General features: G+C 60.7%; 2 protein-coding genes across 4 annotated transcripts; one reads left to right on the top strand and one right to left on the bottom strand.

The window, feature by feature from the left end:
• The first annotated feature begins 605 nt into the window (after nucleotides 1–605).
• Nucleotides 606–11066, top strand: PHYHD1 (phytanoyl-CoA dioxygenase domain containing 1). Of its 3 annotated transcripts, none has more exons than XM_004677265.2 (11): nucleotides 606–654; nucleotides 3336–3494; nucleotides 6173–6248; nucleotides 6394–6441; nucleotides 7686–7741; nucleotides 7827–7889; nucleotides 8297–8318; nucleotides 9652–9780; nucleotides 9863–9979; nucleotides 10495–10621; nucleotides 10720–11066. In XM_004677265.2, the coding sequence occupies exons 1-11, from the start codon at nucleotides 622–624 to the stop codon at nucleotides 10763–10765; spliced, it is 876 nt and encodes a 291-aa protein (XP_004677322.1). In that variant the 5' UTR covers nucleotides 606–621; the 3' UTR covers nucleotides 10766–11066. The 3 variants fall into 3 exon arrangements, with proteins under 3 accessions (XP_004677322.1, XP_012577087.1, XP_012577086.1); XM_012721632.1 differs by lacking the exon at nucleotides 606–654 and adding an exon at nucleotides 2719–3049; XM_012721633.1 differs by lacking the exon at nucleotides 6394–6441.
• A 1827-nt stretch (nucleotides 11067–12893) lies between these two features.
• DOLK (dolichol kinase) lies at nucleotides 12894–14821 on the bottom strand. Its single transcript, XM_004677263.2, has one exon. The coding sequence runs from the start codon at nucleotides 14659–14661 to the stop codon at nucleotides 13045–13047; it is 1617 nt and encodes a 538-aa protein (XP_004677320.1). The 5' UTR covers nucleotides 14662–14821; the 3' UTR covers nucleotides 12894–13044.
• Nucleotides 14822–14829: the final 8 nt, after the last annotated feature.

Genomic DNA, 14829 nt, shown 5'->3' with positions numbered 1-14829 from the left:
CTGCAGACTGACAGACACTCCAGTTCTCCCCCCAGGACCTGGCCATCAGGACCAGCTGGGAGGGGCCCTGGCAGTTCTCTACCTTGGGGACGCAAACCCACTGCAGGCAGATGTGCTGGTCCCCCAGATCTGCCCTGCAGCTCCCCTCCAGGATTTGGTGCCTGTGTCCAGGCAGTGACTTTTTAATCCTCCATCAAGGTCTGTGAGGGGCAGACGGGACAGGTCAGTGGTGACACTGGGCAGGACACGCCTTGCCCCCAAGTGAGCCGCCCCGGCTGGGGGTGGTTCTGGGAAGAATGGGTGGGGGAGCAGTTAAAAGATGGCCACCAGGAAGCGCTGATCCTGGATTAGCAGGGAACTGACCCACTTTGAGGCTGGGCGGGAGCCAAAAGTGAGGGCCAGCAGGGAAGCTCCTGGGGTCCAACTCACAGGGGGCCCAGCTTGTGGGGGCACAGGCAGGCATGTGCACACTGGGGGCTGGAGGGGCCAAGGCTGGATGGGGTTTTCTCTGGCTAGGAAAGGGTTAAGTCCTCTGTGGCCACCCAGTGGCTCTGGCCACTCCTCCTGAACTTCCCCCATCTCCAACCTTGGTGCACAGCCTTCGTGAGCCCTGCCGCCCTCATGGCCAGCCTGAGCCCCACGCAGCTCCAGAAGGTAGGGGCCTGCAGGTGGGAGGCCAGATGGAATGGGAGCCCCCCCCCCAGACCCCTGGGAGTTCCCTGCTCCGACTCTACCCCATCCCCTCCCACTTTACAGAAGAGGAAACTTTAGCCCAGAGGGATGGATTTCCAGCTGTGGCCTCCAACTTCCGCAAGCTCAGCCAGGGGCGTCCTGGCCACAGGACCTAGGGTGGGGCGGGCTTGTGTGTGTGACCAAAACTGGTCTCCAGTCCCGGCTGGGGAGGGGGAGGCAGCGAGGGGCGGGTGGGGGAAGGGACCGCCCCTCCAGCCAGCCAGGCTCCTGCCTGTGTCCCAACAGGAAGGGCTAACTCCCGGGAATCACTGCCACACAGACGTTTTAAAAACATGACCTTGTTTGTTCCTGATGGCAAGAGAAAATGCAGAAGGTTATGGACAAGCTCAGAGCAGGGCCCTCCCTGGTGGTGCAGCAGGTTAAAGCCCAGCACTGGGAAGCTGTCCGAGGCCACTGCAGCAGGAGTTCATTGCCCAGCCAGGGAGTGACCCACAGGGCGCAGCAGACCTCTCCTGTCTCCCCGCTGCTCCCCTCAGCAGTGTGTTTCCGTGGATCTGCCTGTCCTGCTCCCCAGTCTGTCTCTGTGAACCCTTTTACTGCCCCGCACCTCTGGCCTGCACCCCAGTTTTTGCGTGCATAAATAAATCAATTAAAAAAAAAAAGCTCGAAGCAGAGCATTAAAACCACCCATAAATGCAACACTGAGAGCTAACACTTTGGTAAAAAGCCCTGGAATCTTCTAAAAGAGCCATTGTGATTCCCACTGCTTATCAAGTGCTTGCCATGTGCTGTGAAGGGGGCACCCTGCTCTCCCCCACTTGGTAGTCTGAGGTCGGAGGAGAGAACGCCGGCCCCAGATCTCACAGCGCTGGTGTCTCGGAGCAGATTCCCGGGTCAGTGGTCTCGTCTGCACAGGACTTCTGGCTATGCTGGTCCAGGAACATAAAGCATACTTACTGACCAAATCTGTTGGGCCCCAGCCTGCCGACAAGGCTCAGTGAACACCCCGGTGTACAGCTTTGCCCCTGTTTGCCAGTCTCAAGAGAAGGCCTTGCAGTGTGCAGGCCAAGGGCATTTTTGCTGCGGGTGACCCACCTGCCCAGGAGGCTGGAGGCCGACGCAGACACGGGCATTACGTTTCTAGCCTGCATGGCAGCTCAGAGGCAGAGCAGCCCGGGCTGGGGTGGCGAGCGCCCAGCGTCCTGTGCTGAAGCCAGAACTGGGCATCCACGGGGTGGGGGTAGAAATGGTCCCCTGAAATCAGACACTTCACAGTGATGACGAGAAGGGTCATGCAGTGTCCCTGCTGAGATTGACTGTATACTGCTCTGTAAGCAGAAATGCAGATCTTCTTTCTCTTCTGCATCTTAGTTACCTCAGTGTAGTTACCTCAGGGCTGCAGTGAGTCAGAAGAAGCCGTGTGCTAACCCCCTCTGGCTGCCTGGGCACTCTGGGAAAGCCCAGCTCCCGCCTGGCCAGTCCCCGGGCCCGTGTCCCTCCAGAGCTCAGGGCCTCAGGCTTCCTGCTCCCTTTCACTTTCTTTAAAAAAAAAAAAATTATTGGCCCTCCCTGGTGGCGCAACGGGTTAAAGCGCAGCGCTGAGAAGCTAAAGCCGCTTCCGCATGAGTTGGATTCCTGCCTGCCCCGCAGGTGACCACATGGCGCGGCAGACCTCTCCTGACCGCCCGCTGCTCCCCTCAGCAATGTACTTTGTCGATTTGCCTGTTCTGCTCCCCGCTCTGTCTCTGGTGAATCCTCTCACCGCCCCTGAGCCTCTGGCCTGTACCCCAGTTCTGTATGTACAAATAAATACATCTTTTAAAAAAATAAAAAATAAATAAATAAAATAAAATAATTTTTTAAAAAATTAAAAAAAAATTATACATATAAGAGTTGGGGTATAGCGGGGTGGGGTGAGAGGATCCACCAGAGAGCAGGACAGACAGATCCACTATATCCACTGCTGAGGGGAGCAGCGGGGAGACTGAAGAGGTCTGCTGCGCCCCGCCCGGTGGGTCACTCCCTGGCCGGGGATGGAGCCCAGGCTGCGGTGGCTGCGACAGCTCTGCAGTGCTGAGAGGTACCCCCTTGCGCCCCCAGAGGCGAGAATGCCCCTGCCCTGTTGGTTCCTGTGACCCTACGGACTGACGGATGCTTCCTCCTAGGCCAGGCCTCCTCAGACCCTCACCCTCCCGGCCCGGTGGCCACTGGCTGCTTCTGCCTTTGGGTCTCTCGCCCGCTCTTGCCCTCCTTGCACGCAGCGCTGTGCTGGCATGTCCACCTGTGTCACCTGTCACTACACTGTCGCTGGACTGAGTCCCCGAGAGGGGGCGTGGTGATGGGCTTGGCTGTCAAGGTATCTCCTGCTCCCGAAACCATGTCCGAACACAGTGGACGGTCAGTCAGTGTTCGTTGAATAAGAGAATGAGGTTGCCTTTCCATCAAGCCCGCTGGGGGGAAAGGGAGGGGACCCCTCAGCCCCACTCCCCCCCAACCTTCCTTCAAGCCAACTCTGAAGGCGCCTGGCTGGGTGCTCAGGGTGGGGAGGGAGCAGAGCCCCGACAGGACAGTTGTCACGGCCCCGCAGCTGCGGATCCGGGGTGATCTCCTAAAGGAAGCCTGAGTCTCGTTCCTGCCTGCAGTTCCGGGAGGACGGGTACCTGGTGCTGGAGGGGTTCTTGTCTGCAGCCGAGTGTGCGGCTTTGCGCCAGCGGGTCGGCGAGATCATGGCTGAGATGGACGTCCCTCTCCACTGCCGCACGGTATTTTCCACCCAGGAAGATGAGCAGCTGCAAGCCCAGGTGGGTGGCTGGTGCAGGGGAGAGGGGCATCTGTTCTTTGATGGGGGGCTCAGCTCCAGCCAGAGTGGCAGCCTGGGAGGGGCCTAAGGCCCTGGGTTTGTTCTCTCTGATAAGGCGTCGGGCCCCAGAGCCTGCCTGGGCCAGCCTGCTCTAGGCCTATTGCCCTGTACATGCATTTCCACCTTCACTGCGAATCCGTGCCCCTCCTGGGCAGGTGGGGGACGGGGCTGGACTCCCTTGCCCCAGGTTGCCACTTGTGTTGGACTTAGATCTGACACAGGTTCCCCTGGCCTGAGCTTCCTAAGGCGTTCTCCAGTGTGGCCAGCAACCCCGAAGGAGCCCAGAGATTCTAAGGGGCTCCAGGGTATAAATCTTAGCCCCCAAGGAGACTAGAAACTGCTGTCCCCCACCCCCACCCCGCAGGTGACCTAGTGGACCCCACCCTTACACCGAGACTTGGGCCGTCAAAAGTAGATGGCTTGGGCAGTTCATTCACCCCACCTGCCTCCCAGACCCCGCCCACCGCAGTAGCGGGCGCACACCGGCCGGGGAGCTCCTGCCCTCTGCCGGCCGGAGAGGGGATGACAGGGCCCGAAGCCTGGCCGGCAGACTCGGAGGGGAACGTGCCCTAGCTGAGTGTCCTTCAGCCCTTTGAGGGAAAGTAGAGTCAGGCTCCTGTGCCCAGGACGGGTCACTCAGAAGCTCCGAGGAGCGAAGGGGCCATCCTCTGACCCCGAAGCAGCCTTCTGAGAACTCCGAGACCAGCAGGCTGGGGAGGAGGTAGAAGGAGCCTGCCTGTCGGGGTTAGAGTGCCAGGCGCCCCTTAACCCCCTCCCGCACTGGTGTTATGAAAGACTGAAGTAGGCATTAGAGGAAGAGATCAGTGACCTGCCCAGTGCGCCCTTGAGCTAACCCCACCGTTCTCGTGAGTTACAGTGAGTCCTCGCTAGCATCATCCGTAGACTCTCAGAAACTATGACTTTAAGTGAAGCGATAAATAACGAAACAAATCTCACCAGTGGCTGGTGGGCATCAGGGAGGATGCACTGCCTAGGGCATAGCTCTGCCACTACCAGCAAACTCGAAAAAAGGCCCCGGTGCCTCTAACATGGAACAGTCATTTGTACCCACTCATTCGTGCACTCGTTCATTTTCTGGTCCTTTCATACCAACTTGGGTGGGTGGCCAGAGCCTGTCCTGACACCTCAGGGTGCAAGGCAGAAGCCCCCCAGATGGGGTGTCCATCGGGGCGCATTGCACATCCCCTAGTCCCTCAGGCTGGGCCCGCGGAGACCCAGGTGAGCCTCCTGGGCCCGTCCTGCTGTGCCAGAGACAGCACACGCAGGCTGGGGGATGTGCACATTCCAGACCACAGCCCCCGCCAGGAGGCCACTTTTGGCTTCCTCGTCCAGTGAGGCGCCGAGAATAAAACACCCGGGGCCTGCTGTTGTGACCCGCTGCACAGTGCGGCACGCAGGGGGCGCTTGCCCGGAGCCGGACAGCCCGCTGTCTGGCAGACTCCGCGGTGCCCTGAGAACCTGTTGTGCCTGATCTGTGAGCCTTCTGCAGTGTTCCTCACTGCCCGGGGCGTGGGGCTCTGGGCCTTCTTTCAGCCGGTCGGCCCCTCACTGGCTCTGGTGAATGAGCTCTCTACAAGATCGTGTTCAGTGTGTTGCCTCTGGGGCTGTCTCAGTGCTCCCCTGACTTGTTCTCGCACCTTGATCCTGCCGAGGGCCACGGATGTGGAGGAGGGGGCGGGAAGCCACAACTTTCCGTTTTCGGTGGGACGGGCTTTGAAAAGGCTGGCAGGTTGCAGGCCACAGCGGAGGGGGGCTCCCACTTGGGGAGCCCAGGTCGGGGCCACCACGCAGCAAGGCAGGGAGACGTGGGTAGGGTTGTGAGCCACGAGGAAGACACGGGCACCTTCCGGGAGCTTCACTTCCTCAGGGTGCTAAGACACATCAGACGTGACGTTAAAACCCAGGAGGGGATACGGAAACAGCAGAGGAATAGCTGCATTTGTCCATCTGAGACGGGCCCCGTGACATTAATAAAAGCAGGTGCTCGTGTGGCACTGAGTACATCCAGGGACTGTTCTAGTGCCTTCGGAGTGGCATGTCATCCCTATCACCCCGCTCTAAGAGACAACTACCGCGTCTATGTTCTTCAAGAAGGTGGGTGACGTGACCAAGGTCACACAGCGCGTCACTGGCAGTCTGGCTCAGGCCCCAGGCAGTTAATCTCGGGGTGTACGCCCTCAAAGCTCGGGGTGTGCGCCCTCGACGGCTCTAAGACTGGTCTCTCCTGAAGCCTCCAACAGTCCTTTTAGTCTCCTTTAACCCATGAGGAAAGTGAAGCTTCGGGAGGTGAAACCAGTGGCCCAAGGCTCCCTCCCCGGAGGCAGGCCTGCTTGATTTTTGTGCTGTGTCTAAACCCCAATACTAGCAAGTGTCCAAATCACGTGATTTTGTTTCTAAGAAATTCCACGCCTCAGGCTTCCTGCTGTGTGTGCCCCTGCCACATGGGCTCCCGTCCACGGTGTGCCTCAGTGGATGGGGCAGGGGGTGCCCCCGTTCCGTGGCCTCCTGGGTGGGACCCTCTGAGTCCTCTGGCCTCTGCCATGCCCGGCTCTGGCCCCGGGATGTTCTCTCAGCCCCTCTGATGTCCCCTTCCCACAGGGCAGCGCAGACTACTTCTTGAGTAGTGGTGACAAGATTCGGTTCTTTTTTGAGAAAGGCGTTTTTGACCAGAAAGGTTTGGAGTTGGGCCCAAGTGGTGGGGGGCGAGGGGGCTGGGCTTGGGCATCTGCCCCCGTGGGGAGGGTGCTGAGGCACAGTGCCCATGGGAGGTGGAAGGCTGGCTCCGACCATCCCTATTTCACCCTGTTCCTGTGCCACAGGAAATTTCCTGGTGCCTCCAGAGAAAGCCATTAATAAAATCGGCCATGGTAAGGAGGAGTCCAGGGGAAGGGGAGTGGGGAAACTGAGGCCTGAAGAGCAGTGCGGGTGTCTCCAGTGCCTACAGGAAGTCAGTGGCAAATGGCACTTCTGTATCTCGTGATGCCAGTCTCATGACATGGCACTGGGAAGTGGGGTCCCCCTGAGCACCCTCCCACAGAGGTGGCATGCGTGGGCCCTCAGCTTTCCATGCTTGGCCTGGGGATGGTCCAGGCCTGCGGCACGAGGCCTCCTGGGTCTTGCTGCTTCCTGGACCTCCTTAAGAAGCGTTCACATGTTGATGAGACCCCAAAGCAAGCTAGAAATCCCGGTCCCCCCAGGATCTTATATCATTTATCTGGTAGCTGCTTTTCTTTTTAACAAGAGAAGGAATTCACATATATTTATTGGCTTTTCCAGTAAGTGTCAGTCCTAGAGGGACACGGCATGATGCACGGCATGATGTCCTGCAGCCTGAGCAGGGATGTGGTGCCCCCCCCCCTGCTGTTTCCATGGGAATGCGTCCGCCCCCAGGAGGCTGCAGTTTATCCTCTTCACCACCAGGAGGCACTGTGCCTGCCTTTGTTTAGTGCATAGAATCACATCTCCGTTTCATGCCAGCCCAAACACCTTCAGTTCTGAGAGCTGTGGGCCCCCCTGGTTCCAGAGAGCCCACAGTAACAGTCATGGACTCAGCCTTCCAGCCAAATGCCGTTCCCAGCAACCTCCCACCCCACCGGGGCTCCATGTTGGTGGCAAGAGGCTGCTTATTTTTAAGCTTCAAGTTACACACTGCAGCGTCATAAAAACAGCGCGGACACCACGGGACCTCAAATTTACCAGCAAGACCACTCTCAGGCGCCGTCCAGTGGGATTCAGCGTGCCCAACCCTTGCTTTCTATAGTAGCAATAATGCAAACAGTGGTCAGAGCGGCCACCCCGACCGGGCCACCTGGGCTATGGCTGTGTCTGGAGAGCTGGTCCCTCCATGTCACAGTCAAAGTGGCAAAGTGAGGGGCCCCTTCCAGTCAGGGCTCCAGGGAGCTCCCAGATGGTTACAGGTCAGGGCTACGGTCGTACGGTCGTGGGAAGGTGGGTGCAGGTGGGAGCATCACTCGGCTATAAAGGCAGAGAACTTTCAGCTCACCACAGGGGACACCGACTGCACGGGAGGGCACGTGGGAGAGGCTGGTGCTGGGTGCCACGGGGCGCGTGGGGGCTGGGGACTGCCCATCAGCCCACCTCTGTCCTGCAGCTCTGCACGCCCACGACCCTGTCTTCAGGCGTGTCACACACTCCCCGAAGGTGCAGGTGAGCACAGGTGTGGGTGTGGGCCGGGCCGGACGTGAAGGGACAGGCGGCCACGCGAAGGTCACGCAACCTGTGCTCCTCCCAGGCCCTGGTCAGAAGCCTGGGTCTCCAGATGCCCGTGGTGGTGCAGAGCATGTACATCTTCAAGGTGAGCGCCTCGCCCTGCCAGCCTCTGCTTCCCAGGGGCAGGTTTACTTGCAAGTTGGGGAACAACATGTAAAATTAGTCTCCCCTGGCTTAGGCAGCTGGTACTTCCGGGAGGGGGGAAGGGGATCCCTTGGACTCCTTCCTTCCCTGACGAAATACCGCCCCTGGATTTCAAGGCCCAGCTCTGGCTGCGTCGTTAGGGCCGCGGGACAGGCTGGGCCTGCTGCCCTGTGGGTAGTTTTGTGTCTCAGCCCTCCTGGCCCTGGATCCCAGCGGTTGCCTGACGGCTGGGTGCTAACGTGCAGCCCTTGGAGGTGACCACAGGTGCCAGGGAAGAGCATGCCACAAGCCAGAGTGGGCCTCCGCTCCCCGAGTGCCTGGCCTTACTGGCTGCTTCCTTCCTTGCAGCAACCGCACCTTGGTGGCGAAGGTGAGCCGGGAGCAGGCCCAGCCACGGCCGTGGTGGGAGATGTGGGGCCAGAGGGGTTGCCGGGTCTTCAGAGGGAGGGGGTGAGCCTGTGCTGGGGTGTCAGAGGGCCTGGGCTGTGGGGGCGCCTCCCACCCGTCTGCAGCTGAGGACTGGGAGGTGTCCTGGAGTCTTGGCACAGTGGGTTCTGGACCTGGCTGAAACTCCTGGCTGGTTAAAAACAGACACCTGGACCCCATTTCTTGAGTCAGTAGGGGTGCCAGGGCTGGGAATTTTTTTTTATTTATACAAGAATTGGGTATAGGACAGACGTGCGAGGTGTGAGAGGATTCACCAGAGACAGGGTGGGGAGCAGAACACGTGGATCTACTGAAGTTCACTGCTGAGGGGAGCAGCGGGGAGCAGGTGAGGTCTGCTGCGCCATGTGGGTCAGCTCCCTGCCGGGGGTTGAACTCAGGCTGTAGTTGGCTGCAGACAGCTTCATAGAGCCAAGACCTCAACCCCTGCACCACCTGGGAGGCCCCAGAATCTGTATTTTCAACCAGTTTGCTGGACCACTATCTTCGCCTAGCAGTGGCTGATCTAATTCCAAACCCCACCAGATGTACAGTTATCCTTTGCAGCCTTCTCCGTGGGCAGTTCTCCACCTTTGCTTAAATACCTCCGGTGATGGGGAGCTCACCACCTTGCAGGCAGTTCTTTCCTTCCTCGCATGAACCCAAATGGGCCGCCCCCAGAGGCCCCTTTCTCCCCACTATTCAGGGCAAGGGTGGCCCTGAGCGATGACCCGGGTCCAGGACCCCCACTTCCACTCGTCACTCCTCCAAATCCTTTGAGGCCCCGACATTAGGACACCGTCCTCCAGAGTCAAGTCCCCCTTCAGCTGGGTGCTTAGCAAACAGCTTTCCCGCGGGGGGTTGGCGGGGGAGAGGACTGCGGTCCTTTGTTCACTGGCTCCGTCGTCCTGGCGGGCCCCAGTGTCACAGGGAGGGGCCAGGAGGTGAAGGTGTGCTCTGTCCCCCGCGGGGCCCCCTCCTGGTCTCACTGGGGGCTCGCACAGCGCCCACGGGGGCTCGGCCCTGGCTAGCAGGGTGCCGTAACGGGCCCTTTCCACTCAGCATCTCACGGCTCCCTCCAGTCACCCCATGAAGCGGGTCTACCATGGGGCCGCTTGATGGCTTAGGAAGTGGAAGTTTCAAAAGGTTCCGTCTCCTGCCCAGGGTATCCGGGCCAGGAGGTGTGAGAGTCTAACGGATGGTGGGAGGCTGGGCCTGGAGGGCCCAGAGACGGGGCCCAGGGAGGAAGGCCAGCTGCTCACGCCCAGGCGGCGTCCCAGTCACGGCTCACCAGGACGCCTCCTTCCTGTACACGGAGCCCCTGGGCCGGGTGCTGGGCCTGTGGATCGCGCTGGAGGACGCCACGCTGGAGAACGGCTGCCTCTGGTTCATCCCCGGCTCCCACACTGGTGAGGACACCTGTGTCTCCCACCCCCCAGACGGACTCAGAAGAAAGGGGGGTAGAGGCTTCACCTGGGCCTGGGCCCGCAGGTGGAGTGTCCAGAAGGATGGTCCGGGCACCCGCGGGCTCAGTGACGGGCACCAGCTTCCTGGGGGTGGAGCCAGCCCGGGATGACCACCTCTTTGTGCCTGCACCTGTGCAGAGAGGTAGGTGGGCGGCCCAGAGGGCAGGAGGCCGCACCTGTGGTGTGACCACCCAGCTCAATCCTGTGGGCCACAGAATGAGGGGAGGGGGGTGGCGGGAGAGGCGCTGGCCCAACGGAGGGTCTCCGGATCAGTCGGGCGGGGGTCCAGACTCCGGAGGGGCTCTCTTAGGGTAAATAGCAGAATTGAGCCTCAGTTTCCCCCACTGTCAAGTGGGGAGATACACAGAGGGCAGACGATGGGTGCCTGGAGCCGCCGCAAGTGTACCCCTTGCCATTCAGACAACTCAGGTTCCCTCAGACTCTGCGGGGTGTGCCCAGCGCAGTACGGGGCGCAGACTTGGCGGGTTCTGGGCGCACCCAAGGGAGCCCGGGCCGCAGCCGGTGGAGCCTGACCCCCGGGAGCCCGCAGCAGCCCGGGCTAGCAGGCCAGGAGTGGCGCAGACAGGCAGGGAGGTGGCCGTCCGCCGCCCTGAGGTGGTGCGGGGCTGGGTGCTCCTCGCCTCTTGCGTCCCGCAGGGGCCGTGGTCCTCATCCATGGGGAAGTGGTCCACAAGAGTGAGCGGAACCTGTCAGGCCGCTCACGACATGCCTACACTTTCCACCTCATGGAGGCCTCGGGCACCGTCTGGAGCCCCGACAACTGGTAGGTGGCAAGGTGCGGGCGTCTGGACAGCGTCCTGAAGCGGTCCCGGCCGGGCACAGCGGTGCTGCATCTCAGGGTCATCTCCGCTGTCCCTGCAGGCTCCAGCCAACAGCAGAGCTGCCCTTCCCCTCCCTGTACACCTAAGGCCCCTGCAGGGGAGGAGCATGTGGCCCGTGGCCCCCGCCAGGCTGCAGCTGAGGTGGCAGCTCTCTCCGGGCTTCCTGCTCTGGCGTCTGAGACCCTGGGCCCTGCAGCTGGTCGGCTCCACGCGGAAGCAGGGCCTGGGCTGGAGCCTGATTTTCGAAGACCCTGCCTCCGCCTCTGCTCCTCACATAGAGTGCCCCCCCCACCACACAGCGCCCCCCCACCACAAAGCGCCCCCCCCAGCTTCTCTGCCGCTCTCGCCCTTCTCTCCTTGTACTGATGATTACAGGACAAGACAATAAAAACCATCTCTGAATGTACCTTCTAGGTCTTTCTTTCCCATGCAGCCCTGCTGGGGAGGCCAGCCTGACTTGCAGCACAGTAATTGCCACTTAGTGGGCATTCATGGTGCCAGGAGTGCCATCCTCCCACCCATGGGCCTCCCAGCAGGTGAGCTCAGCTCTCTGCGTGCGAGAGGAAGCCGCGGAGACGTGGGCAGGCTGAGTGCCAGCCAGGCCCCATGACCTTCCTGCAGAGAGGTCGGCCTGACCCAGAGCGGGGATAGTGCTCTGCATCCCTGCTTGGAGGGGCGGGGAAGGAGACGGGGGTGGAGCCCGGGGTCCTGAGTTCTGGTTCTGGGCTGAAGCCCCATCTCGGGGCCCACTTGCACCCTCAAAGGACCCGACTTGCCTCCCATGGTCCCTCCTACTTGGGATGCACCTGCTTAGCTGGGGGCCGGCCCAGACGCTGCTAGCAAGGGGCGTGTCACTGGCTGATTCCAGGCCACAGATGTGTTCAGTCTGGGCCTCAAGAGTTTTCTGAAAAACATTTTAAAATTGGGAGATGTCATCTGCGGAGCCAGGCTTCTAAGTTTCCTTGAAGGAAGCGGCCCGCACTCCCCTAGAGGTGTCCTCGGGGTCACCTGTCCTGGTCCCATTCCCTGAATTTCCCACCTGGCTGCGGTAGCCAAACCAGTTTGTAACCCGATCTCTAGCTCTTCCCCGACCCAATGTGGAGATAAACCAAGGCCCAGAGCCCAGGGCCAGCCCAGACCCTCACTCCCGAGGCACAGCCGGCGCTGATCCCCCTCAGCTGCAGAGGGGCCGAGGGGGTGGGCTTGTTAAATCTCCTTTGCCCGAGAGGAATGCTCGGTGCTTCCCTCAAAGGCAGGGACTTGGCAGCGACTGGCTGCTGGCGGGAAGCAGCAGGAGCTCCCTGGGGCTCTGCTCCTGGCTTCTGGCCTTGGTGGGCCAAAGTTCTCGCTCTGCCCACTGGGCCACTCCCTGCCAGGTGAGGTAAGAAGTGGGGAGAACCTTGCCCGGGCACTGATGGGGAGCGTTCACCCATTCCTCCAGGCTGGCACAGGGTTGTGCTGAGGAACCAGGCAGTCAGCACAGGTGGTGGCCCTCCTGGAGAGCAAGGCAGCTCGGTCAGGGAGGGCCGCCAGCCCCTCGGCGCTCACTCCGTGTGAAGAGAACAGACAGACCCGTCTCAACGGGGCCATGAGCGGCCCAGCCACCCTCCTTCGGCAGCACTCAGCCAGCAGCCACAGAGGCATTGTGAGGTGAGGCTGGACCCCGTCTCCTGCAAGCAATGAGCCCGTCCCACCTCCCCCCTGCAGCTTACTAGCTCTCACGGGACAAACCACGAGCACAGACTATCCTTTAGGGTTCTGGTCCAAATGAAGCAGGGGAGCAGAGGTCACTCTGGCCTCCAACCACCATGCATAAACCCCCCTGGCTTGCCAGGGTTTTTGCTGAGATGAGGACGGGACTTGCCCTTACTGATCGCCCAGGGTGGGCCGGCGGGCTGGAGACTCCGCACCCCTCACCTCCCGGGTCCTCACAGCCCTGGAGGTGTGAGCTGTTACTCCCATTTTGCAGTCTGGAGAACTGGGGCTCAGAGTGGTCAAGCCGCTCACCCACAGTCAGTCAGAGAGGATTCTGACCACAATCGTTTGGGCACCAGGTCCCGAGGGTTACCAAGCCATTGCTCGACCCCCTCCAGTGCCCACTGAAGACCCCCCCACCCCGGGGACCACAGGGTGGGCCCTGACGCACGCTTGGGTCTTTGAGTCGTGCTGTCCTTTAAGCCAGTTTGCTTTTTAAATATCAGTAAAATGAAAACCAGGGGCGCTTTGATTTTTTATTTCGAATCTCAATCAACTGAAAAATCAAATCTGCTTTTCACTCCTTGGCTCTTCACACCCAAGTGGCTGGCCACTGTGGGGCCCATCTGCATCCTCTCTGTGTCTGCTCCCCCTCGCTTCTGCACAGCAGCTAGGCCATCAGCAGTATCAGGAGGTAGAGAGGCAAAAGGAGATTGTCTATCTGTGTCGTGTATGCCTCTAAGAGGGACACCGTGCTGATGGACCCCAAAATCCACGCATAACTGTAGTTGAGGTCCACTCCACTGTCAAAGATTAAGATCAGAGCTACAGAAATGATCTGAGCAAATATAGACGTCATGGTGCCCTCAAAAGTCTTTTTGGTTCCAGGCCAGCGTATTTCCCCGATGGTGCTGCCGAAGATGGAGGCCACTGTATCTCCCACCCCCACTGCCAGGACGCCCGCGTAGGGGACTAGGGCCCTTGCCCCCCCCAGGCTACCTTTTTGCGTGCAGGGTCTGGGGACCAGCCAAACGGGAAGAGACATGCCCAGGAGCAGGTAGATGTGCGTCAGGATGAGCGGCCCGCTGTCGCGTTCATCCAGAAAGAGGGACAGGAGGCTCCGCAGAGTGTGGCCCAGGGGCTTGATGCGGAAGTAGCGCACGTACTCCAGGAAGATGAAGACTGCCAGACACACGGTGGCGGCCACGTAGAGCAGCGGCCGGTCAAAGATGATACCTGGGATGTAGGTGGCCACCACAATGAAGTGGAAATACTTCCGGGCTATAGTGGGGGCCTGGTGCTTCTTGGACTCAGAAGATGACCGCTTGGCATTCTGGTACAGTACCACCAGGCAGGCCAGGGTGGCCAGCAGAGACCAGTAGGCGAGGAGGTAGATGCGAGTGTCCGTCTGGAAGAGGAACTGGAGAAGCCAGAGCAGGGGGTTCCTGCGGATGAGCCGGTGCAGCCATGGCAGGACCACACCTAGGCCCAGCACACAGGTCATGAGGTGGAAGAAGATGGAGGAGGCCCAGGTGGCTGAGTCCATAAAGACAAAGAGGGTGCTGAAGAAGATGCCCATGAGCACCATCCCCACCACCACCACCAGCAGGAAGAAGTCCACTGGGTCCCCCTGGCTTTCCACCACCGTCAGAGAGCGCTTGATGAGCTGGTTGAGAACGAAGCTGATGCCACCCAGCACCAGCAGTGCCTCCCCCGGGGTAAAGCAGCGGGGCAGCAAGTACAGCAGGATCATGTTGAGGTAGACGAAGATCAGCAGGACCTCCAGGACCTCAATCACCTCTCCCACGCTCAGCGAGTGCTTCATGATGTAAATGATGACGCCTCCGGCCAAGCCCGAGATGACGCAAGTGTTGGTGGGCACTGGGCGAGTGATGCCCAGGGCCAACACTGACGAGAAGAGAGCCACTGCCATGCCCGTGGCCGCCACCACGACTCCAAAGCGCTCGAAGTAGGGGTTCTCCGCAGCCTGGCAGCGCTCCTTCATGACCAGTCCGAGCAAAGGCATGACCATGGAGGCGGGCAGCAGGCCACTGTTCGCGGACATTCGGAACTGGAAAACCGCACTTCCCTGCTGGAGCAGCCGGTCCCACTTGTACTGGACGTAGAACGCCTGCACCGCCAGGGCCACGGCGCACCACGAGTACCGGTCCCAGACGGCGGCGTGGACGCTCAGCACCATGGCGAACACCACGGCCGCCTCTGCCAGCACCGAGCCGCTCAGCGGAGGCCCCGCGCCCGGGGCCGGGGGCGCGCACTCGCGGGTCATGGCTCTAGACCTGGGACCCCGAGGTGACCAGGGGCGCCGTGGGCTCTGGGCCCCTCAGTCCCTCCAGGCAGACAGCGGCGGCTTCAGTCAGCCAGCACCGGCTCCCTCCGTCCTCCCGCCGCGAGGGTGAGGCTCCCCCGTAGGCCACTCTCCGCGGCCCCGGAGCCG

This window comes from Condylura cristata, unplaced genomic scaffold (genome assembly GCF_000260355.1).
Source record: "Condylura cristata isolate star-nosed mole 26May11 unplaced genomic scaffold, ConCri1.0 scaffold00006, whole genome shotgun sequence".
NCBI lineage: Eukaryota > Metazoa > Chordata > Mammalia > Eulipotyphla > Talpidae > Condylura > Condylura cristata.
This window is presented reverse-complemented; position numbering and strand designations above follow the sequence as displayed.